Genomic DNA, 26,724 nt, shown 5'->3' on the forward strand with positions numbered 1-26,724 from the left:
GTTTCATTGCTCATGCTTAAAGGGAAAAAAGGAGCTTTCTTTGGGATATGTTCAATAAGCTCCTTCTCTTACTCTGAATGCCTCTGTGACATTAGGAAGTGAGAAGGAAGTTTTCTGAAATTTGGCCGTGTGCCAAAGGGCCATTTTTACATACTTTTAACCTTTCTAATTATTTTTTCGTTTTTGCTATTCCTATTTGAATTTCCATAGAGATATTTGCCTAACTTCAGAGAATAATCTCTTGATTTAAGCAACATGCTTCACAAGTATATAACATATACATATGGAAATTGACTATAAGACATTCCTACGTTTGACAATGAAGAATGCAGTATTTTTAAAGTTTAAATAGAATCGTTTTGCTGCATATTTTTGCAAAAAACCCCATCAAATAACAGCAGTGACCATGTGACAGTCACCATTAAATGGTACTTTTTGCTAACATTTATTGCAGAGTGATACAGATCCAAAAAAATTGCAGTGTTTTCTTGTACTTAGAAAAGGAAATGACATTGGCAGTTATTCTGAGACAGTACTATGTGGCAATTAGGGCTGGACTAAAAACAGGAAAAATATCCCCAAAATGTTCCCATTTCACTTCCAATTTTTCTGTTGAATTGTTGCCTTTGTCACAATTTTACCAGCATTATTTATAACTCTTATTTTATAGGTCAAAACAGATTACTAAGCCACAGAGCAACATTTTGCCCTTGGTTTCACCCACACAACAGTTAGAAGTCAACAGGTAGCAAAGGTGTGAGTGAAATATTTGTTTCATAGATGCCTCTACCACATCCTTAGCAACTGGTGTTGAATGGAGGTATTGCTAGAAGAACCATAACCATTCTCCAGCATGGTCACATATTAAGTGCAATTATCAGTAGTACATTCAGTTTGAACATTTGTAAAAGAAAGGAGCCTCCTGAAGTTAAAAGTGTCAAGAAAATAAGGAATTGCAAACAGTAGATTTTTCTCACAAAGAGGCTATTTGAAATGTGGGCATAGAAATAATATGAGTAGGAGAGATCTATGTGCATCTGATGATGCCATCTACTACAATACTCACTGCACTGTTTTCCAGGGTTGTGGGAAGGAAGTCAAAGGTGTGACTGTAGACTAAATATACCCAGTAAACATGACCTTAACGTTAGGGATGTATAGATACTGCCAAAGTGGGGTTTTTTGAGTTTTTACTTGACTTAATACCAAGAAACTGTATCAAGTTCATTAGATGGAGTTTTATGGAATGTGTGTTTTTTCCTCAACTCTCATGTAGGACCTCCAGGGAACAGCTTCAAAAATAGATTCACAAAATACCAAAGTCCTCACCTTCATCACCTACATTGGTTGTGGAATATCTGCCATATTTTCAGCTGCAACTCTTCTGACATACATTGCTTTCGAGTAAGTATTTATGCTTTCAAGAATTTGGGCATGCTAGAACTATTCCGAAAGAAATGGAAGAGGAAATGAAATGAAGATTTGTGAACTATGCAGTAGTTTCAAAAACAATCCCACTGAAATGGCAGGATAATTTAGGGGATTTTGGTATAATTTTTGGGAAAGTGAAAAGAGGAATTACAATTACGTTGTTTTAGCTGCCAGCCACACAGTAGTGGTAACAGGACAGGATGGCTTGCCAGAGAATAGATTTTACACACAAGTACTCTCCAATTACTGCAAGCTGTCTATAGTATAACATCGTGGTCAAAAGAGACTATAATTTGCTGGCGAGGTCCTCAATACACACAGTGTATTGTGCACTAGTTGGAAGGAAATATATTTGATTTTGAAGCTTCTTAGACTTTTTCAAACAACAGAGAATGATGCTATGTCCTACTAAACTAATTAAAGGTTTTTTTAAAAATAAACAGAAGTAAGTTCTTGTTTGGTACTACATTGTTTCTTTTAATTTGTATCTGATATTCAATGAAATGTGAATATCAGATAGAAATCTGATCTCTTGCTCTTAAATTTATTCAAAAAGGTTTTAATAATTAATTATATGCCTAAAATAAGTGCAGTAAGATTATTGGTTAATGACCACCTGCTGCCACTCAGGAATGGATGTAGATTGTCCCCTAAAAAATTAATAGAGTACTTCAACAATAGTCTGTTAATGTACGTGCCACCGTGCTGTATTACCATATCAGCTTGTTGCCAATAAGAGACCTTTGTTCCTTATCCTTATTTCTTTTATAAATTACTAACCACAGCTGTTGCAAATTATATGTCTGTGTTTGTCTCTCTAGGAAGCTACGAAGAGATTATCCCTCTAAAATCTTAATGAATTTGAGCACAGCCCTGCTCTTTCTTAATCTGTCCTTCTTGCTTGATGGTTGGATTGCATCATTCAACATAGATGGTCTATGCATTGCCATCGCTGCCCTCCTGCATTTTTTCCTTCTGGCCACCTTTACATGGATGGGACTGGAAGCTGTTCACATGTACATTGCTCTAGTAAAAGTATTCAACACCTACATTCGGCGTTACATACTGAAATTTTGCATCATTGGCTGGGGTAAGTTCAAAAGGATATATTTCGTATAGTATATAGGTACAAAATTATTATTATGTATTATTTGTGCTATCAGAAGTGCAGTGATCAGACTCATAGGCTGCATCCAGATGAGCATGGTTGTGTGGTATGTAGCACTGTAGACACATCTGCAGCACCACATACTGCACATTCAGCTGTTCAGTGTGCTGCAAGGTAGCAGCATGGGAGGGTTTTTTTGACCCTTGGATATCCAGAGGTCAAACAAACCCATGGAAAAAAAAAAAAGTAGAGTGGCACATCTGGGGGCAGCACACGCTGCTCAACCCTGGAGCTTGGCCAGCTGGAGCCATGCTCTGGCTGCTGCCCGTGGTTCAAGCAGCAGGATTACTACTGCTGCAGCCCCAGGAAGCCCCCAGAACCCCAAATAAGTCCGCTAGGGCCAGCCCAGTGCTGGCCCCAGCCTCTTCTACCACTCATGGTAACCTGCTGCACGCCAGAGGTCACATGTCACAGGCATTCCCCGAGGACAACTAGCAGCAGCAGCACAAGGTGTCCTGCTGCTAGGTGTCCCTGGAGAACCAAATGTCCATGCTCACATGGATGCTGCTATATGTGGTAAGTGCAGGGTAAATACATAAGTGGCAGCCATTGTTATGAAGAGCCTAAAACCTCAAGAGATGAGAGACAAAAGGTGAATATTACCTTTCCATCAGTAGAGCCTGAAATACAAAGAAATTAAAGACCCAATCCAGTCTCTCCTTTGCATTGACTTTCAGTGGACTTTGAATCAAATCCAAGATTTCTTGCCAAAGAATACATTCTGTGGCAGAATTAGGAACTGTACCAAAATTTCTCAATGTTGGTACAGTGGTTTAACCACAAGTAATCTTTCCAGTCTTAAGATATTTTAACATATAAAAGTATTGCTGGAAAATCACTGTAGGATTCATGAAGCAAGACAGCTCTTTATTTTTTCTGTATTGGACATATTTGACTCTGTCTTTTGTGTTTAAAATCCTGCAAAACAACACAGAATAGTTAACCTCCGGACTAAAGTGGCAATCACAGTCCAATTGAATCAAAATTAGTCTAGGGCTGTCAAACGATTAAAAATTGATTGTGATTAGTTGCGCGAACTAAAAACACAAAATTATACACAGAAAAACTCAAAATTATGAAAAACTATGCAGTTACTTTGTATGGTTGGAGGGTGAGGGTGTGGAGGGGAATTTGTGAAGGTGTGGGGGCTGTGGGTGTGTGTGGGGGCTTAGAACCAAGAGAGGGGGTCCCACAGTCCCTGGCAGGATGTGGGGTACTGTGGGTCAGGAGTGAGGGGCAGCAGCAGGGTTTGGGAGTGAGGGGCAGACACACACACACATGGCTCCCTAAAGGTAAATCTGTAGAGGGAAGGGACAGGTGGGTAGATTGAAGCCCCTATGGTGAAGGAGGGTCTGGGGCCAGGCAGATCATGGGTTGAAGTCACAGGAGGCTTGTCCAGGTGTGTGGGGGTCACAGCTCCCCACTACTGCACATGCCCCCAGGATTTGTGTGTAAGGGTGGAGGCAGGCTGCCTGCAACCAGCTGGGGCTCTGTCTCCTGCTGCCTTTGCCCCAGGAGCCATGCAGTCCCATGTTGTGCCTCTCACCACCGGGCAGGCAGGAGACACATGGTGCAGCCAGCACACAGCTCCCAGGGCAAAGACAGGAGGGCACAGAGCCCCAGCCCATAGCGGACAGCCCACCTCTGCCCCACACACAAATGCCCCCCTATGACTGAAGAGTAATTACAGTTTATTCATCCAACCAACCCATACTTCCTTATCTTGCTTTAGAGATGTGAAAGGTTAAATGATTAATTATTTAACCGATGAGTGCAGTGATAACGGGTTAGCTTACTGGTTATCCTTAGCTTGGGCCAGTTGCACAGTTACAGAAGCAGGGAAGGGAAACCATGTGGTGTCCTAGCAGGAATCAGAAGTTAGCAGGGCATGCAGGAAGGAGAGAGTAGTAAGGAGTAGAGGAAGGGGAGAGAGAGAGGTGAGAGGGGTGTAGTACCCCTAGCCTAAAAGAAAAACAGAGAGCAGCCTAATGACTCGTCAATTAAGCAATTAGCTGCTGGTTCACAGGTGCTTCCTCCCTTCCAGGACAGTTTCACATGGGCTGTGTTGTCCTGCTGGGCTTGCCTCCCCTCCAGTTTCTCCCCAGTCAGAGGGCTCCAGGAGCTAGGATTGGCTCCCAGCAGCAGCTTTGTCTGAGCTGCTGTATTATCAGTTAATTGTTTGACCAATATAATTAAAGGAGGTTAAACAAATATTTTAAAATTATATTTACATCCCTAGCTTGCTTGCAAGAATGTTGTGAGAGATTGTATTCAAAGCCTTGCTGAAGGCAGGGTATATCACATCTGCTGCTCTCCCCACATCCACAGAGCCAGTCATCTCATCATAGAAGGCAATTAGGTTGGTCAGGCATGAGTTTCCCTTGGTGAATCCAAAGTTAAGTCAGATACATGATGTATGACATGTATGCAGTGTTGTGTACCTGCAGCTTCCATTGACTGCAGTGAGATTTGTAAGGGCTTACTGAGTAATTACTTATTTTGTGTCCTTTCTCTATGTTGTGGGATTCTATTCTATTCTGATGCAAAAGTTTGCAGCTCTTGATGTTATCTGTTATTCTGATTTGCATAGAGGTCTCACATTTGTAGAGTTTTTGAAAAGAAAATCACCATAATGTTTTCTTGTATTACAGGTTTACCTGCTCTAGTGGTGGCAATTGTTTTAGCCAGCACAAATACAAGTGCAGGTCGTATCTATGGGAAACAATTATATGGCAGAGATGCTAAAGGGCAAGGAGGAGATGATTTGTAAGTAATTTTTAAAAGCATTACAAGTCAATGTATGCATTTGGCAAATAATTTGGGAGTGGCCAAACTGCTTTCATAAAGCTTGTAGGTGCAAAATCAAAGCAAGCAGAAAACCAGGTCATTATCTCCTAAGTTATTTGTAGTTGAATCTTTTTAAAAGTGTTGAAAGGAATTTCTCTGTGACCCAAACTGGTGTAAAAAATATCACTTATACTGCTGAAAGCAAATAAATTTTAACATTCCTATTTCATATATCTCATATATTTCAAATAAAGAAAAATCATTGCAAAAGTGGACCACATTTCCCTCAGGCTGCATCTGTATGTTAAAAGTCAGTAATTTTTTTTAATGAGTCTTATAAAAAAGTAGGTATAACCTTTATGCTCCTGGCAAGATACCAGTGTATCCCATAGTAACATTTAGAGGCTCCAGAGTACTACTCTGGTTACAGAAACAAAATGTCCAAAGATTTGAGTTGTTACACAGGAGATGTTTTAATTGTGCAGTAATGAAGGTAGGGATAGAATAACCTTGCTTATCTTGATCAAAATAACTGAAGAGGAGCATAATTTCCAGTGTCTAAGAAAGATGGCATTTTGTTATTTTTACAGCTGCTGGATCAAAGATGGCACTGTCTTTTATGTGACTTGTGCTGGCTACTTCGGAATCATGTTTCTTATGAACATCGCCATGTTTATTGTGGTGATGGTGCAGATCTGTGGAAGAAATGGGAAGAGAACAAATCGGACCTTGCGGGAAGAGATCCTGAGGAATCTCCGTAGTGTGATCAGCCTGACTTTCCTACTGGGCATGACGTGGGGCTTTGCCTTTTTTGCTTGGGGCCCCTTAACTCTCCCTTTCATGTACCTCTTCTCAATTTTCAATTCTTTGCAAGGTAAGGTGAATTCCAGTTCAGTAAGCAATGCAAAATAGACCTGCTAATGTTACTGGAAGAGCTGCCCCAGCATCTTGAGAAAGTGACTTAAAGCCAAGTTTTTTAAAGATAAATACTTGCTCTAATGTACTGAGTCGCTTTAATTCTCTCTGTTTCTCACTTTCCCATCTATAAAACAGTTAAACCCATGCACACTATAAGGCTTAGTTTAGTAGTGATCATGGATAGTTCCAAGTCCTTCCAATAACATGCACTCCATAGTTACCGCTACCCCTTTCCAATACAGTTTGAAATATAACAAGAATATCCAGAATACATGGCAAGAAAGACTGAGATTTCCTTTAGTGCATTATTACAAATGTAGGAAATCCCTTTACTCAATGTTTTCCCTTAGGGAAACTGCAAAGCTTATAAATACTTGTTAGAAACTATTGCCAGATCATTAAAACAAATCTCAGTTCTGCATTGATTTACTGTGAATAGACAGTAGAATGATATATGAGACCAGCCTGGCTTTGGCTCTATTAAATTCCCAACAGTTTCAGGAAACTCCAGTAACTACAGCAATCCGTTTATATCAGTTTCCTTACTGAAGGTTAGGGTATTTTATTTTTCCAGCCTTGTTCATCCTTCAGTTGTGGAAAATGCTGTAAATTGTAATCAAGTCCTAGTACATTATAGAACTATGCAGCTGACATTTAAAATGACTTAAGTTCAAAGCTGATTTGTGTATGTGCCATACAATGCAAGAGCCTCCATCTCCCAAAAAAATCAATAAGAGTGTAATTTATGGAAAGCTTATTATCCCACAGACAAATAAATGTAGAAATGAAAGTACAGCTTGCCAGAGGTCAGCAAAATACCTTCCCTTCATGGAAAAAGAAAACTCACTTAATATTTGTGCTATGTCTATTACTTTCTATCTACTACAGATGAGACAAATTTACTGCTAAAAGTGTATTGGGCTTTCATGGAAAAAGCATAATGTGGTGGTTTTTTTGGTTTGGTTTGGTTTCAAATTGAGATGCTAAAGAAAATGTCTAAAAGGTGGTATATACACGTGCAGCCCAATCAGGCCTCAGAAAACTAATAAACTCCACAGCAGTATTGACAAGTACTATCCTGCTGTGGGGTATTTTACTCCATGGAAACGCATGTGTAGACACTGCTGAGGCCGGCTGGGACATGAGTATGCTTCAGAAGAGGCCTACCTGCTGGCTAGCCCCACACTGGAACATCCGCATGCCCCAGCCAGCCCCTCCGCAGCACATTGAGTTGGGTTGGAACAGCCCCAGGCTGGCAGGCTCATCCCCTAGGTCCCCTGCCAGCTGGGGCTGCTCCACCCCAGCTCAGTGTTCAGCAGTCCTGGTTGCACGTGTAAACATGGCACCTGAGAGCACTAAATTCTGGTGTGTTATGTGCTGGATTTTATAACTGCAAATCAAATTACATGTGTAGATGTCCCCTCCCTCCCCCCCACCCCGAAAGTAGTTACAGACTAGACTCATAGAAACATAGGACTGAAAGGAAATTCAGGAGTCATCTAGTCTGCCTCCCACATGAACACAGCTTTTAATCGTACCAAAATTATCTCTGATACATCCCTATCCAGCTTCTTAATGCCACAGAAGGAATTCTACAGTTTATCTAGGCAACTTGTTCCAATATTTAGCTGCTCTACATAGAGGAACATTATTCTGGGGTTTAACATGAACCTTCCTTCTTGTCCTACCTTCAACAGCTAAAGAGAACAAGCTAAGATTCAGCAAATATTCTCTTAGCCGAACTTCTATTGCCTTCATTAGACATTTTATATATAGTGTACTTGCAGGCTCAAGCAATGAATCTCAGTGGGAAAATAACTATTTTCAATGGCAAAGTGATACACTTCATAGATTTCATAGATTTTCATAGACATTAGGACTGGAAGGGACCTCGGGAGATCATCGAGTCCAGCCCCCTGCCCAAAGGGCAGGAAGTCAGCTGGGGTCATAGGATCCCAGCAAGATAAGCATCCAATTTACTCTTGAAGGTGTTCAATGTAGGTGCTTGAACCACCTCCGCTGGCAGACTGTTCCAGACCTTGGGGGCTCGGACAGGAAAGAAATTCTTCCTTATGTCCAGCCTGAAACGGTCTTGCAGGAGTTTGTGACCGTTCGACCTCGTCATCCCTTGGGGCGCTCTGGTGAACAGACGTTCCCCCAGATCCTGGTGGTCACCCCTGATAAACTTATAGGTGGTCATCAGATCACCCCTGAGTCTGCGCTTTTTCAGGCTAAAGAGTCCCATGGCTCTCAGCCTGTCATTGTAAGATCTGTTTTCCTGACCTCTGATCATGCGCGTGGCTCTCCTCTGGACTCTCTCAAGCTTCTCCACATCCTTTTTGAATTGTGGAGCCCAAAACTGGACGCAGTACTCCAGCTGCGGCCTCACCAAGGCTGAGTACAAGGGGAGAATGACGTCCCGGGATTTGCTCGAGAAGCATCTATGGATGCACGCCAACATTTTGGTCGCTTTACTGGCCGCAGCATCACATTGCAGGCTCATGTTCGTCTTGTGGTCAATGATGACCCCCAAGTCTTTTTCTTCTGTAGTGCTATCCAACGTAGCACTGCTGAGCCTATAAGGATGCTGCAGGTTTTTCTTCCCAAGGTGGAGAACCTTGCATTTTTCGGTGTTAAACACCATGAGGTTCTCGTCTGCCCATTTGCTGAGCTTGTCCAGGTCAGCCTGGATCACCCGCCTATCTTCTGGCGTGGATGCTTTGCCCCAAAGTTTGGTGTCATCGGCAAACTTGGCCAGTCCACTCCTAACTCCAATGTCCACATCATTAATGAAGATGTTGAACAGTATGGGTCCCAGGACAGAGCCTTGAGGGACCCCACTGGTCACAGGGCACCATGATGAGTGACTGCCATCAATCACAACCCTCTGGGTCCGACCACGAAGCCAATTTCCCAGCCAGCGGATCGTGGTGGAGCCAAGGCCACAACTGGACAGTTTGGGCAAGAGGTGATCATGGGATACCAGATCAAAAGCTTTTTTGAAGTCAAGATATATGACATCAATCTCTTCTCCCTTGTCCAGGTGATAGGTCACCTGGTGATAGAAGGAAATGAGATTGGTCAAACAAGACCTACCCACAACAAACCCATGCTGGCTGTCCCTTAGAATGTTATCCTGGGCCAGTCCCTCAAGGATGGCCTCCTTAATAAACTTTTCTAAGATCTTCCCCAGGATAGAAGTCAGGCTAATGGGCCTGTAGTTAGCCAGATCCACTCTCCTCCCTTTCTTGAAGATCGGCACCACATTGGCCTTCTTCCAGTCTTCGGGCACTACTTGTATTGAATACACATGAAAACAACAATATTGTCAAAAAATTAACCAAAACCCACAGTCACCATTACAAATACCTAATGAGTGAACACGGGGAAAAAACTGAAAATCAATTATTAGCTTGCTATGAGATATAGTATCTCAGTGCCAGAAAGATTTGCTGAAGCTGAGAAAATTCATAGAAGAGTAACAAAATCACGGAGGCTGGAGACCACCAGGAAGTAATGAGGTAAAACCGACTAAAGGAAAATTTGGGAGTTGTATTAGGAAATATTTAGAACAGCAAACTCTAGTCTTCCCACAGGAATAAGGTTAAGCCCCGTTGTTGGAATAATTTATAAGAACAGTGAGCAATACTGTAGTATTCACTGGAAAGCACTTCCTGCTTTGGCAGGCTGATGGATTAGGGACATCCTTTAACTCTAATGGCCTTTGGATCAGACCCTTGATAAATAAGTCTTTCCCACCTCTGATTTCTATGAAACTGTATTGGTCATAAGTTATATCTCTAGACTCATTTATGCCTTGGCATCTGGTGGATGGTAGTAACTACTGGTATTACTGTTTTTCATCTTTTCATCTGCATAGGAAATGATCTTCTGGACAGTTTTCTCTCTTTGATACTCAGAGTAAAACACTAGAAACATCCCTTTTTTTGGCTACTAATTTTACATATGCCTGCACAAGCCAAATACTTTGTAAGTGAGAGCTGAGCTAGAGCCACTCCTGGGGTCTGAATTTGGCTTTCAGAGACAAGTTGTGTCATTGACACACACTGTTAACTTCATGAATGATTAAATACAGAAAATTATATCTTAAGGACTAAGCCCAAACATGGCAAAGGGATTGCATCCATTTTTCTTACCATACATTCATGTATTTTCCTTGTTTACCTTTGCATAGTGTTCCTAATTTTCACAATAATTTAATTCTGCATTAAGTTTTGTAATTAGGATTGCAACAGTGAAAAAGTGAAGGGGCACAGTAAGACTTAGACTGAGGCTTTAAAGCATATATTTAAGCATGTGAGAATGTGGACTTCTAACATACTTAAAGTAAAGCATATACATTAGTGCTTCGCTGCATCATGGCCCAAGTGCAAATTCAGTCTTTCTGAATGTATGAAGTATATCTGACAAGTGGCTAATGTATGTGAAAAAGAGGTTAATAGTTTTTTTCCCTTTCTAGATTATATTCTCTCATTCTTTTTATCAACCATCAATTCATTTGCAAATAAGGTTATTCATTATTCAACTATCTTTACCACAAGGAACCAGACTGGATCCACCCTGACTTCATTGCCTCCAGTATGGGCACTGTTTTAAGGTTATAGAAACTCAGGTTCATGACCAGTGTGCATGCAAAGGTGCTTCATTACCCAGCGTTTCAGTGGATACAGAACAGATTATTTTATGGATGGGAAAAATGCTTTCCAAATTACACATTGTTCTTTTGTTCTTCTATCCAAAAGTCTGTGGGCATTAGCCCATAGTGTTACTCATGATGAGGATAAAGGAAGAATCTCAAGGTTCCCCAGTTAAGTGTTTTGGCCTGCAATAAAACACACTTAAATCACTTCGCAGATGTAATTATATATGGATCTGGCAGTAGCAATTGCCTCAGGTGTTCAGCATTGTGTTGGCAGTGTCTCAGTAAATGAGAATGAAGCAGGGACCAGCCAAGCCAAAGAGAAATGGAAGATTCCACAACTAATACCTGCCTATGAAGAGCCAAGAAACTACTTCTAGTATCAAAATTAGCAGTGAAGTATCTTTGGGGAATTATTGCAGTTATGCCATCAACCTGAGCTGATCAATGTTTAGCAATCCTAGAAACTCAAGGCATTCTTAAATATGAAGGCCGTAAATAGGCATGCAAAAAAATCATGGTTGCTACAGAACACGCATGTGTTTGTGGACACCTTTACTGCACCAGTATGAGCAAACCAGGTAATTACTTTTAGAAAACAGTAGTTGTGTGCCCATGTTGTAGTCTGCAAATATATTTTCTCCAGGTTTAGGCTTATTTTCAGGAAATGCACATGAACATACAGGTGCTGTTTTTTGTGTACTTTTTTGGTACAAAGACCTCCAGCCTCCAGGTTTTAATAATATTAGCTCTGTAAGTCTGGTACCTGAAGAGTTAAACAGACTAAAAACTCCCTAATAGGAAAATATATCCCAGTACTTTGTTTCCGGTCTTGATTTTGAACTTTTCAATGGTTCTTTCAATTCAAAGCAAGTTCTGAGGATGTAAGAATTAGAGGACAAGTAAGCTTTCATTGACTTGACCATCTTTTACATTACACACCTCAGTGGTTCTGGTTGATTCCAGTAGGAACCAGGGGATACTGGTTTTCTTAATATGTTTCTGAAAAAATAGACATTTTTCTCCCTTAAATACAATACTTCTTAATATTTTTTAAACCTTTTTAAACTCTTTGCCAATCATTTTTTGCATTGCTTGCAGGTTTATTTATATTTATATTCCACTGTGCTATGAAAGAAAATGTGCAGAAACAATGGAGGAGACATCTCTGCTGTGGCAGATTCCGGCTGGCAGACAACTCAGGTAAAAACAGGCTCCATTCCTTAGACCCAGGAGTAAGCTGAAAAAGGCCGATGGGCAGTGTACACAGCTACACAGTTCAGGCCACAGATGTGGAAAGAGCAAGGAATATGATGATTAATAGCGTATTGTTTCAATAACAGCAGTTGCTGGGGGGGTCTTTAGATAAAACTTAATAAAAAAGTCTTGAGATCTTGCTTTAAGTTTGCCAGCTGGTAAGTTTTGTAATACTATAATCATGTTTATTGAAATCCCTTTAGTTTTCCTACAACAAGTCTTTCAGTATTTTAAAATGGGTAAAATACTTAGCTAGTATAAACTGGTTTCGCCTTATTGATTATGGCAGTTTTATACCAGGTACTGATCTCACCCCCAAGTAATATGAATATTTGACTTAGCATCACTGCCTTGAGAATATTTGGTCACTTAGGTTTTAAGTGACTGCCATAGGCAGTTTAGCTTCTGACATTTTTTTCCTAATGACTTTAATGCCTGCATATAAATTACCACTGTAAATTGTGATCCACCTTACTGTGTCAATTTATAATGAGAAAACATATCATACTGTGAACAGGTTAACACAAGGTGCATCTACACATGCATTTGATCTGAGATCAGTGTACTTGCAAGTAAATTACCTGAGAGTAAATGCTCCTGAGAAGGAATCTACACGTGCAGGGATGTGGCAGCAGATTTGCTGCTCTCAGCAGCAAACCGATGCAACTTCCTGTGGCCGTGCAATGAGTCATTTTGAAAAGCCAGCCCTGCTCTGCGCTCCATGGCCAGCCATTTCCCTGGCCAGAAGCAGCATGCACAGCACAGGGGTATCACGCAACAGCTCTCTCCTCACGACCTCTGCCTATACATACCATGCTGATCTAGCCCCTGCTCCTGGCAGCAATGACCAGCACCCCAGGCTCCTGCTGGCCATCATGCTGGCCCTGCTGTCCTACTGTGCTGACCACCAGCTGGCCTGTGGCTCTTTGGGCCCTCCTGGATTCCTCACATACAGCAACAGTGCTGCAGTTCACTGTCCCAGAGCTGCTGCCATGCAGCTAGCTGCCCCCTGGACCCCATCCAGATGGCCAGACCCCAGCAGGGGCTCCAATGACAGGCTGCTGGATGCCACCAGCAGGGCTGCCCTCACCCTCCTGGACCTCCAGCCCCGCTGCCTCTGGGCCCAGGGCAGCCACACAGCAAGGCAATGCCCCACAGCACCTGCAGGTTCCAGGCAGGCTTCTTGGGGTGGGCTGCAGGCAGCTGGAGCTGGCCCCAGTGCCCAGGAGCTTCCTGCAGTTGGGCCTGGGTTCTGACAGACCTATCAGGAGCCTGGAGTAACCTACAGGCCTGGACAGCATGGGTCTGGCAGTCATGCAGTACTGTGGTGCCAGGCAGTGGCACCAGGGTGCAGGCAGGCTGGTATGGTTAGCCTGCCCTGAGGGACACAGGGGCCTGGAGTGCCTTCAGACTAGCTGCATGTGCCCCAGGACTCAGAATGCCTGCAGGCTTTTAAGGTCCTGAGGCTGGAGCAGGTATAGAGTTGGCCCAGCCCTGGGTGCAGGAGATCCCCCTAGTGGCAGGGATGATGGGGAGCAAATTTGCTCCTGGTTGGCATCTACATGTACATTACTGCACAGTAACTACTCTTAATTAAATTTGCTACTTGCATTTGCAGGCAGCAAAGTTACTTACGAGTAGCATTATTTACTGCATAGTAAGTGTGCATACATGTAGATACACACACCTACTGCACAGTAAACTACACTACTACACAGTAAATCATTTTGTGTAGATGCAGCCACAGACTAGGAAAGAAGCATTCGTTCTGATCAGACATCTAGATTATTTCATGCATTCAGTCTGCAGTGTTCATGCTCTAACTCATGAACTGGAAAATGAAGATGGATGGCATTATTTCCAGGTTCTTATACTTCTTTTGATGATGGAAAAGAAGTTTGAAGGTTTTGAGGATATTCGTGCTGTTACTTTGTGTGGCATCATTACTTATCACGTACAGGTGTGGTTAAAAGCACCTTTCTGCTTTTCCAACCCTATTTTTACCATGATTGAAGGACCTGGTCCTGATAGCATAGATCTCCCAGTAGAAGACATACAATTATTGAGAGATGAGGGTCTATCACAGTATATGTTTATAAACATATGTGCACTGTTGCACTGTTGTGTTGTAGTCATAAAAAAACAAGGGCATGATTGTAAGTGGAGTTTGTAAGCTAAGAAATGCAGATCAGGACCTTGAACTAACCAGATAAACTAGAATAACTCAGTAGTCCTGCATTTATTTGTTGTACCCACCTGATGTCTCTCACAAATTGTAAGTCCTGTACAGTAGGATACATCTCATTTTTTGCATGTACAGTCAATGCTTACAATAACATGGTCTCAAATCCTGATTATAGACCATTGGTGTAACCACTATATAAATATATACAATATTATTTTTATTACCGTTTGGAACCAGTTTTAACTTTACCTATAAAGAACTGAGGACAGATTTGTACCTACCCTGAGTCTACCCAAATCTACTCAATATGAGCACAATATCAGGTTGTTAACCCAAGCTCACTTCACCAGATGGTGATGAAGTGAGCTTGAGCTCACAAAAGCTCATGCTATACATCGCTGGTTTTGCTAATCTATAAGGTGCAAATCTAAGATAGCTAACCACCTCTCTCAACACCTCTCTGACCTGTAAAACAGAGATAGCAACTATGGATACAGCATTCTTAAATATAAATAGTTCTCTTATTTCTAAAGCAAATCCATGACAGAAGAAACAAAGCAGGCAACTGTTTTAAGTAACATAAAAAGTGCATCTGATGCTTGAAATTTAAATAGCTGATAAAAATAGGAGCTTGGTTCCAACTGAAATGACTTGTTTAAAAACTGTCTATTCATTTTCAGACTGGAGCAAGACAGCAACAAATATTATAAAGAAAAGTTCGGACAATCTAGGGAAATCCTTATCCTCTAGTTCTATTGCCTCCAACTCAACTTACTTGACATCCAAATCTAAATCCACCTCGAACACATACTTCAAAAGAAACAGCCATACAGGTGAGTTATTTCTGATATGTCTCAAAGTTCCTATTCAGATGTGGTGCTTCAAATAATGAACATTTATTTTTGCCATCCTAGGTAAGCCAGTGGCTTCCACATGAAAGTAATACATAAAGATGTTACTTATCTGAGGTGAACTGAGCATTTTAAATTTGTGTTATTGTTTACCATAACTACATTCATTTACTAAGGACTTTTTATCCATTCCTTGTATAGTGTCCAGTCAAACTGAATCATGCTTCTCTCCGTATAGGGTGTCCAGTCAACTGAATCTGCTTCTTCAGAAGCAACTAAGTATTCCCATAAAGAGTATAGGGTTCCCTAACCTGGACAGATCAGATCACTGATCTGAACTTCAACCCCTAGATTTTAGATGTTGGGATGCCTAAGTTGGGGTGCCTCTGATACCAGACTGGTCCTGGCTTGCACAAACTGAAGCACAAAGAAGTGAGAGATTTCCCAGATGACACAGGGTATTTCTACACATGCTGTTAATTCTATAAAGGCTTACTGCCCATGTCTATATGAGCTACTTGCTGCACAGTAGCACATTAATACTGTGCAGTAGCTTGTTAGTACTGTGCAGTAGTGTCACATTGCATGAACTGTGAAGCAACACTTCTGTGCAGTAGTTAGGAGCTACTATGTAGTTAGCATCACCCAGAAGCCATGCAGGAGCACTACTGCTTAGTAACGCCAGTTACTGTGAAGTCATTTAGTACTTGGTTATGCAAGGGGGGAGCCAGGAGCTGAGCAGTGCCAGGACACTGGCAGGGCAGAGAGCTATCCTGTGCCAGTGTTGCCTGGCTCCCAGATCCTGGAGGGGACCAGGAGCGCTAGGACCAGGGGAGTTCCCCATCTCCTGTGGCTCACTGGTGCTGCGGCTGACTGGGAGCAAACTTGCTCCTGGTCATTGTTTCCAGATGTGCTACTGTGCATTATCTACTGCACAGTTAGTTTACTATCTGTATTTACCAGTATTAGCTAACTGCATAGTAGACTCATTTACAGCACAATAAGTGATGTGCGCATGTAGATGGTCATGCTTTACTGAACAGTCAATTAGTCTACTGCTCAGTAAAGTGTCTCATGTAGACACACCCACAAGTAGCTAATGGCAGAGTTTCTAATAAAAACAAAGACTTCCTAGCCTGTCCCCAGGTCAACCTGTCACCTACTAAGCTATAACATATTTAGTGATAATGAGACAAATGAAAGCTATTGCATATTAATACTGATTTCCCAAAATATACACAATTATTTTTCCCTTTTACAGACCATACATTTATTCCACAGCTAATCAGATATAAATTGTGCAATGATAAATACGTTCTGTATTCCATTCATCCGACATAAAAATATGTTTATTTTTAGAATATTTGAATGATATGAGAACATTTTAACAGTACTAGTGGTTTGAAAACTGTTATACTTCAGACCACCATAAAGTAGGATCATAAACTGTGGATAACTGGCAGAAATACACAGCAGGGTAATGGCCATTTGGGAGTGTAATTTGAAATAGGATTCTACCCAAAATGCTGTCCCACTTTTGCAAGACAGGTTTCTTTTCTGATACTCAGTCTTCAATTTTGGTTACTGTGATGTGGCATAGTTCTAGGATTTACCTTCATATTTTTAAACTGTGTTAGCACATGCTTCACTCAAGTGGAATATAATTTTGTGGCTGAATCCCAGTGTTACAAATAGATGTTGCCCCATTTAATTAAATCTAAACAATTAAGCAACATTCAGGGCCTTCCAGAATTGTTTCCATTAGGAGGAAAAATTGATTATATGACTCATGTGTTTCCTTGGTGTAAACTTCATTTACAAAGACCCTATAAAATCCTCTCTACTTAAACACAGTGGAATCAAGCAACAATAGGCAATTTCCCTGCTCAGGAATTCTTCAGTGTGCCACTCCAAGAAGTTCTGTGGCCACAAACTTATTCTTAGGGTCCAATTCATAACTGTTTCTCCAGGCCTTCAGTGTCCTTATCCTCATGTGGACAACCAGACTCCTCGCACTTCAATTTTAGCTATGACATCTTGCCTTCAATTAGCTTTGATAATGCCATGAGCCTGGGACAATGCTATGAGCTGACTTTTGTTTCCAAGTATCTTTACTATGGAAAAGGAGGTTCCAGAATAACCATCAAGCTTCATAGCTTGTGATTTATTTCAGTAAGTTTACTGTTATTGTAGTGTTAATTCAGTAGACTGTTCACATGGTCTCTGAAGATCATGTTATAAAGTTGCCAAATTTTACATGTGAGACACTCATGTACACCTCTCTCTGATTGATCCATAACATAGTCTCGATTCAGTATGCCATACTGTTGCTTCACAAGTCCTGCTCAGGCTAAGGAAGCTGAGCGGTGAGTGCCCAGTACAGCAATTTTACACAAGTATTTTTGCTTTGTTACTTGTGCTTAAAGATAAAAGCATACTCAAAGTTAAACACTTTTAAATATTTCAGTGAATTAAGCTCTTTGTGTAGAGCCCACAGTCCAAACCAAACATTTTCACTCCCCTGAATATGTCTGCAGTGCAATCTTAAAAATAAAACAAATAAAATGTACTAAAAAGAGGGGAAAGTGTTCCCAATAATCAAATTCAGGTAGAAAGAATAAGAAGAAAAATGTGAAACCAAAAACAAACAAAACTTCATATCCCTAAACCATGTCAAAAACGATTCTCTTGTTAAACCAGGAAGTTGAATAAATTTTTTCAGCTTAAAGCTTAATTCTTAGAGCCTTAGCTGCAGATCAGGATTCAAGTTTATACTGTTTGCTTAACTCTCTTTATTAATAATTGGAGCTCTTTATAATTGGGAAGATGAACAGTTCTATCATAAGGGTCTAGCCCAAAGAAAGGAAAAAATAAAGATGTTATTATTCAAGCAAGTTTATTATTCCCAAGTGCCAAATCACAATTTAAAACTAGTATATAAACTACCACTGAAGAAATTAATAATGTCTAATATACTTTGCCAGTTGAATCAGGGCTGTAACACTTGATAGTAGAAATTCAAGCTAAAGTAGAATCACAGCACTGCAAATTTGCTACTGTTACCATTTGAAGGGGCCAGCTGTGAAAGAAGTGTGGCCAGAAACCCAAGGGATGAGATAATAACACTGCATATTTTGGGGCAGTTCCACTGGAAATTGGGAGAGCTGTAACTTAAAACTACCCATCTCTTAATTGAAACTCTATGTCTAGACAGGTTCTCCAGGGTGGGAGGAAGAGGCATTTTAATTAGAGCAGCTCCTGGACAGCCACTCTAATTAAAATGCCTCAGTGTCACACATATTCAGCATCCTGCATTTCAAAATGGATGCAGGGGTGCTGTGTTTTAACTAAAGAATGTTTGACAAGTTTTAGCTAAAGGGCCCTGCCACCATTTTGTAACTTGGGATGCTGAATACACATGACGCTGCAACACACTGGAGCATTCTAATTAGAACACTTCAGCAGACTCATTTAATCATGTATCCAGGCACCCCTAGAGCAGAGTGGAAGTTCTATGAGTTTAAGGTATTTCCTAAAATGAATCCTAGCTGGTGATATAATCAGGGAACATCAAAGTATTCTATGCCTTTTTTTATTTTTCAGTGCTATTGTTTGCTTGTTTTCTTTTAATTTCATGTGCCTTTTTAAAATATATATTCTATTATGCTTTCTTTTCAGTAGCAACAATCAAAAGTGATTATGGGTAGATATAGTTTTTCAATATCTATTTTCTCTTTGAAACCAACTTTTATGGCACTAAGTTGGCACTTATTAACAAGTTAGCTTTGATCTATTTCAGTGGTTGTCAACCAGGGGTACGCATACACGTAGGGGTACTTAAAAAAGTTGTAGGGTTTACGGTGGGGGGGAGGCTCCTGTTAATGTGCACACCCCGGTGGAGGCCTGGGGGGCACATACCCCCCATATATGTGTGGGGTGGAAGCAGCTGCTTCTGCATGTTGGGCTTTGCGTGTCACTGCAACTGCCCCGCGTGTGGCAGTGCAGTGCCACATGCCTGCCACCACTGGGCTTTGGCACACCCCCTGCCCTCCCCGCAGCAGGACACACGTGGCATCACCCTGTTCCCAGGGCAGCGACAGAGGCACGCAAAGCCCAGAATGCATCAGCAGCCCCCTCCAACCCACACACAGATGGGAGGCATGTGCCTCCCAGGCCTCTGCTGGGGTGCACACAACAGCAGGAGCCCCCCAGCCTCCTGGACAAGCCATCTGATTGTCCCACACCCAGGCCCAGCTGGGGCCCCATCCATCCCAATCCCTTCCCCTATCTGTGCCCCACACCCTCCCTCACCACAGGGGGCCTCAGTCTTCCCCAACCCCATGGCCTTTTCCCTTCCCCTACAGACTTACCTGCTGGGGGGGTGAGGGGCATGCACACATGCTTAGCTCCCCCAAATAATTTTAATATAAAGGGGTACATGAGCTGAAACTTCGGGACAGAAGAGGTACACTTGTTAAAAAAGGTTGAAAACCCCTGACATATTTGATTCAAGGTCCACTGTCCACCATGGCTATCCTGCTGAGTTTGATATCTTGAGTAACCTATGTGTCCTTGTGTGTGTGTGTGTGTGTGTGTGTGTAATAGATGCATGTCTTGGTAGCTGATGTTAATATAGTTGTTGCTTTCTAGAATTGACCCAGACATTCATGTGTTTATGGTATAGATAATGTCTTCTAAGAGCACTTCCTCATCAGAGGTGGAGCACTCCAGGTAAAGAGCATTGCTTCTGTTGGCTGCATGATCTGCACAGGGTGGAGGGGTACCACTTGCATGAAGTCCTACTTGGCACAAAGGATTATTGCTAATCAGAAACACTGCTTGTTTTTCACTATACACATCTTGGTCATCAATGCTGCCTTGCTGTGATTCAGGGGGCAAGTGTTCTTCAGACTCTTGACTGTCTGTGCTCTGCCTGGGGCATGAGGTGTTTGAAAGTTATCTCTTCTAGAAAAATGCACCATGCCACAGCCTTAATGCTTACCCCATTTTTGGGAGCTGTAAGATGCTGTTTCTCAGTACAGTCTGTGACCCTGGCAGAATGTAGTCTCCTAGCCATTGGTTTTAAATATATTTCAATTAAAGATAAATTCCATCTGTATGATGGACAATGTTTTTCCAATACCCCTGGAAACCTTGTTGTAAGGTTCACAAGGTAAATGTTTGATAACATGCACAAAACAAATCATTCTTGTGAATTTTCAGAGTCTTCTGGCACATCTGTGACATAGGACTGGCCATAACTGGTCACTTTCAGGACTGAAATACCTTTTACACTGCTGTTGCAAACAAGGGGTAAAATCCTGGTTGCACTAGGATCAGCTGCAAAATTCCCATTAATTTCAACATGACCAAGATTTCATCCATGAGATGTAGTCCAAAGTTCACTGAACTCAAGAAAAAGAGTCCTATATACCATGGGAACATGGTAGAAAAACATTTGTTTGGGAAATTTGACTTGTTAATGGAGCCTCATTTAATCTAAGTGTAGTGATTTGAGGACTGTGGAAACAACCTTCCCTAAGAAACAAGACTCCATTTTAAAATTTTAAATAAAATAAATAGAAACATTCCAAATTCTAAAACCATTGGCTAGAAAGTAAAACAACTGAGAGACTGTGCAGTATCCAGCAGTTTGCAGAAGAGTGCAGAATTATTTGCTGTAATTCATTGGACATTTGCACCTGCTTTTCAAGAAATATTATTCTGATATGCCTGAGCCTGGCTCTTTTTTCCATGACTGAAGCTGTTGATTTTCCTCTCTCTAATCCATTTCTCTTTATGTGAAATGACAGCAGAATTTCATATAGCAAATTTTTATGAGCACTATGACCTGGTATCATGAAACATTTTTTTTTTTAAATTGCATTTCCATTTTGTTTTCTTTGGTAATCAATATATGTCTCCTAGAAATAATTTTATAGCAAATACACCATTTAAAATGATAAAATATACTAGGCTTAAGAATAATAAATACATTTTGCAAAGTAAATATTTGAAAGTTGTTACACACTTTCACTTAAAGATGTATCAAACAGATGGCTCAGGGTGCTTTCCTTCATTAAACTATTCATCTTGCTATCTCACTTTTTGTTGGGTCCCATCCAATTTGTGTTAAAAGAATTACTTCTGGTCTTATTCATGAGAATGGAAGAGAAAAGGGAATTCATCAAAACAATGTATTTGGAGAAAAAGGGAAAAGATAATTGCTCACTACATGAGCTCTCCCTACTGGCCAAACTCAGAACAGTGATTCTGTTAGCCTTCAAAGTGGGTATTTCCTTTTTCTATCTGAAAAAGAGTTTTCAACTGAAGACTATATGAGGCAAGTTTAGTCGGATAAAGATGACTGTTTGTGAAGAAATTTAGGAGTCTCTTGCAGCCAGTTTAAGTGGGTGAAAGTAGAAAAAGAAAATCCACCTAGCAAAAGCAAAATATTTTTTCCTTATATCTAAGTAGTAAGTTTAGCTGGCTCCCTCATGTAAAATGGAGATAAAAGACTAGCTAGAACTTCATGCTATCTCTTCTTTGACTGCCCTGGCAAGCCAGGTAAGGATCTCATGATAGTAACATGCAATCTGGTCATCAGAAGCATTTTTACCAACATCATCAGGAACTTCAGGAGTTCTGAACTTTAGAAACCTGAAGAAGAAATTAAGACAAAGATATTTTATTTCCTTTTTTTCCCTCTATATTTCATACTTGGCTTAGAGCACATGAAATATGAACATGTTTTCCTCCTCCTTTTAGTACTGCACACTAGTCCAGTGTTTCCTTAGTTTGTATTCTTCACATGCTGGTAAGTCACATGGGTCCAAATATAAGGGCACTTTTAAAACCTGCTCTTTGAGTTTTACTTGTAAATTATATTTTCCTACATTCAATTATTAATTTTGTTATTATTTAATAACTTTTAAATTTCTATTATTCACCCAATTACATTTTTTTCGCCAGCATTTTCCTACTGTTTTATAATTTGACTCTTTCATTTCCCAAATGTTTGCAAAATAATATTCAAATCATCCCTTCTATTATAATTCGGTAATACTGATGCCAATTCTAAAGCATGAGTGGCTAAACTGATGTAGCACGGCACAATAAGATTCAGTGTCATAATATGGAAGAATATAGGATGTGAGAGAGGCAGGAGGATTTGGAAAAGGATTGGAGAGATGTGCCAAATTTCTGTGGGTTAGAACATGTGAATTTGGTGTATAGCATATATAACTGAAAAGCACATAGAAGGGTAATAACAAGCAATTGAATGGCTTTCATGAAAAAAAACATCAGGGTAATTGAACTAAAAGGTGAATTACATCAATGCACAGATGGGAATTGCCAGCAGGTGCCCAATCTGCTAAATAACAAGCCTTTTTGAAAAGCATTAATTTCCTTTCTTTTCCCTCCCTAGATAATATTTTCATTGAGAAGCCCTCATCAAAATTTTCCCCAATGGATGGAGAACAGACATCAATCATCCCTGTCCATCAGGTTATTGACAAGGTCAAGGGGTACTGCAATGCTCACTCTGACAATTTCTATAAAAACATTATCATGTCAGATACCTTCAGCCACAGCACGAAGTTCTAACTGGTTTCTGAACTTCTGAACCAAAAAAAGAGGAAAAAAGGAGCCTGGAGATTCATAACAATGGAGGAATTGGAGACTGAGCAAGAAGATGTAGTTATTTTTCTTACTTACACTGCCATTCTGTTAAGCAATTCCATACAAGAAGACTTCGCCCATTAAGACTTAGTTGTCTTTGCTGATATGGTTTCAGCACTGACCATTTTCCAGCATGAAATAAAAACTGTTTTCCAATCTGTGCCAGCCAACATGACAGCAGGTTTTACCAGGACAGCAGATTTTAAGTGTGATCCTATACAAAGCAAGAATTCTTCCCCATCCCCCTCCACACCCTTTTCTATGTATGTGTATGTGTGGGTGTGTGTATGTGTGTGCATGTATATATGTATGTATGTATATACACACACAGATAGATAGATAGATCGATCACACTTGAATATATATACACAAGACTAAAGAAGAGTTACAAATCCAACTCCAAGTAATTTAGACTGAATTGAAGCAAGACTTGAGTCCTTTGGAAGGAAGAGAAGAAGTCATCTGGAAACATACAGGCTCTTCTGTGCAGCTTTCTTAATTGATGATCTTTTCTCTATGAATAGCATGGATTTTTCCTCACTGTATTTCTTAAACTCTTGCTGCTTGGCTATCCGCTGCTGCAGTGTCTTTTCACAGATGAAGAAAACCCTAACTCAAGTCTCAAAGAGTTACTCTTACCAAATAAATAAACCTCCAGACCTAATAATACAAAGGAAACATTATTCAAATTTGCATATAAATACTAATCTGAAAACTCTGGACCTTCTGTATTGAATCCTTCTGTATAGAAAAACACCAATCACATTAATGGTAGCAGTATTTTCTTGCTGATATGAGAATGCAAGTTAGTAATAAGTCCACCTACATGCAAATGAGGTTTGAAATGATAAAAAAATTGGTAAATGAGGTATTCCTATTCTTACACAATGTCAAATGCCTTGATATTCATACATGCATCATTCCATATGAAAAGGCAACGTCTCGCTGGGCATGTCTCCGTGAGACACTGACTGTGCAGTAGCCAAATAATACTGTGTAGTAACGCATCGCAGCACTAATAGTGCCAGTATGCTACTGTGCAGTACTGTTAGGCTACTGTACAGTAGTGTCACTTACAAGATGTTCACTGGCACTACTGCGCAGTAACTCCAGTTACTGAACATTTATTTAGCACTCACTAATACAATTAACCACTGTGCAGTAGCGTCTTGTGTAGATGTGCCCCCTTTGTACCACTGTGCTGGTGTGAGCTAACACTGAACACACATTTTCACCAAGCAAAATGGGTCTAATCCAGATATTCATATGCGGTAGGTATAACAAAAGACACAACAGTATGTACAAAGCTAATCTAAGTGAACTGAATGATGCTATAAGGATAAGGATATCAGTTAAAATATGTCAAAAAATGTTCAACCCCACATGTTAGCTTGTGTGTTTCCTATATTTTAGTCATGTTGTGCATAGAGACCTGTTGTTACATGACATTGCAATGTATAAGCATCTAAAGGCTACCGTATGTTACACTGCAAAATTGAGCTCCACAAAATTGCACTTGTACAGTCTGTATTATCACACTTCCTTCTGGCAGTAGTTGGTTAAATTTTATATGGATACAGATCATCTGAGATGTAATCATCAATCAACATAACCTGAATTCAACGTCATTGCCTTGTTTGCAAAACTGCATTTAATTCTGAATGGGTGCAGAAGATAAAGATCATAAAAGGCTCTACTTTTCTGAGCTACATAAACCTATCACCTGGCTCTATGTTACCATTTATGTCTATCAATATACCATATCTGTTACTGAAATTGCATAGTTATTGCATAGCATCTGTGACACCTGTCACTGTACACTTCTTTTAAAATGGCAATAACTAATTTGGTCAGACATGGGCAACTGCTGCCACCTTAGTCAGAGGGGGCACGTCAGTGAGCGGGGAGGGGTTCCCCCATGGCTGACTGGGTCGGGGGTGCCCTATGCATTGCCTCTGTGGTCAGAAAATAGGGGACATTTCCCATGTATTCAAAGGAAATTAAAAATATATATTCTTTTAACAGAAAATGAGAATTTTCACTTTCAACAAAATTGACCACTTTTCATTCAATTATATTTACCAAAAAATGTCTACAAACCTCTGCTGGTGATAAGCAGCTGGACACTCGGTAACTGGGGGCTTTGATTCGTAATAGTGTGTGTACTTTGCATCTGTTTCTGTTTGGAAAGATTATTTTATGCTGTGACTGCATGAATATAATATCGACCTGAGCCACAAATACCTTGATCATTGCAGAGGAGAAGTGTGTTTTAATTACATTGGGTCCAGAAGCACTGTTTGTAACATCCCTACAAATAACCTGAGCAAACCTCAATAATCATTCATGTAATGGTATAAACTAAATTCAGACATATTGACTTCAGATGTAGTTATATCAGGGATTAATTTTGTCAAATACATTTATTAAGGGAAAGAATTTAGGCAAAGCTTATGTATGAACATTTACAGAACTTATATTTTATTATTCCACCTGCCTAACTACTGTAGATAATAGTGTTCAGATAGCCGCTTACTGTGAGATTTTTACCTGATTAAGGTGTTCAATAGTGAAAAGAAGGAAAAGCATATGCTCCTGAAAAGCTGAGGAATTAAACATAATAGTACAGTAAATGTTAAGAAAAGTGTAAAAGAAGTATCGTGGCAGAAGCCTAGCTGTAACCTAACCATCAGATCAATGTACAGTTGCCTATATTTTTGCTAAATTAATATTTTTTTTCTTTTTTTTTTTTACTACCATGTAGTAGTCTTAAGCTGTCTATGTCAGTCTGAGGTTCTTGAATACTCTCACTTTTGCAATGTAAACCTTCTTCTTTGTTGTTGACAGAATAACCTCCCTTGTACATATTTATTTATTTGTGAGGTTAAATATGTCAATATATATTTTAGCTCAAAAAGTGTGTATTTCTGCTTCATCATAAGACGAGAGATAAAGAATAATTTTGTATATATTTTTCCAAACACCTTGTGAAACAATTTACTTACTGCAGTTGTATCTTTTACTAATATGAGGGGAAATGACAGTATACTTTGAATTACTAGTCAGTGGAAGTTAATGTAACAGTTTGCCTGAAGTGGAAAGAAATATTTTTTGAATAAACCTTCATTTTGTTAGAGTTCCAAATAATTAAAATCTTGTAATAGTGGTTTTTCTTTGTTAAAGTTCAATTGGAAAACTTATTTGGTGGAATGCTGGAAAATAATCTTGTGTTTATTAAGTATATGGGACAGGGATATGCCTAGCCAAAACTCTGGGAATAAATGTGCAAGACTCTATCCAGACCATGAGGAGAATGTATTTTGCAGAATTCAGTTTTTCTTGTTGTGATTAATTCAATGCCAGATCTAACGAATGATCTAAAAGTGATGTTGTTCATTCATTTAGTGTTAACAGTTATATCACCACATCGAAAGGGGAACAAAGACAGATATACTGTCTGTTGGCATGATGCTTTAACAGGAATACAATTAGATCATTTAAAACTGATTTTTACAGAGGTAGTTATTCCCATTTGTTTCAGCAGGCAGAAAATGCCATTAGCCATAACACCAACATTTTAACAGGGTATCAGTGGAACATATTCTGACTAAGTGCTGCTAAATATTTTGCCAACCTACCTCTTAACTAAAGCATGTTATGAAAATACACACATGGTTTCCCTACATTCTATTCAGGATTCTCCTTTTGAATATAATGTATCTGCATTTCTCTTTCTGATGAGGCTCTAATAATTGTTGGATTTTTTGTGGGTTTTTATTTTAGG

General features: G+C 40.1%; 1 protein-coding gene across 6 annotated transcripts in view; it reads left to right on the top strand.

Moving 5' to 3' along the window:
• Positions 1-26,093, top strand: part of ADGRG6 (adhesion G protein-coupled receptor G6) — a 160,667-nt gene extending 134,574 nt beyond the window's left edge. For 5 of the 6 annotated variants that reach the window (XM_090040581.1, XM_090040618.1, XM_090040590.1 and 2 more), the window contains 7 exons: positions 1,277-1,404; positions 2,253-2,521; positions 5,251-5,365; positions 5,977-6,260; positions 12,066-12,167; positions 15,087-15,239; positions 22,687-26,093. In XM_090040581.1, the coding sequence (XP_089896707.1) occupies positions 1,277-1,404; positions 2,253-2,521; positions 5,251-5,365; positions 5,977-6,260; positions 12,066-12,167; positions 15,087-15,239; positions 22,687-22,865 (1,230 nt within the window). In that variant the 3' untranslated portion in view covers positions 22,866-26,093. Of the gene's footprint in view, positions 1-1,276; positions 1,405-2,252; positions 2,522-5,250; positions 5,366-5,976; positions 6,261-12,065; positions 12,168-15,086; positions 15,240-19,941; positions 19,989-22,686 lie in introns of all 6 variants that reach the window. The other variant, XM_090040629.1, reaches the window with a different exon arrangement.
• The last annotated feature ends 631 nt before the right edge of the window (positions 26,094-26,724 follow it).

Source organism: Crocodylus siamensis, chromosome 1 (assembly GCF_052110815.1).
Source record: "Crocodylus siamensis isolate JL-2025a chromosome 1, ASM5211081v1, whole genome shotgun sequence".
Taxonomy (NCBI): domain Eukaryota; kingdom Metazoa; phylum Chordata; order Crocodylia; family Crocodylidae; genus Crocodylus; species Crocodylus siamensis.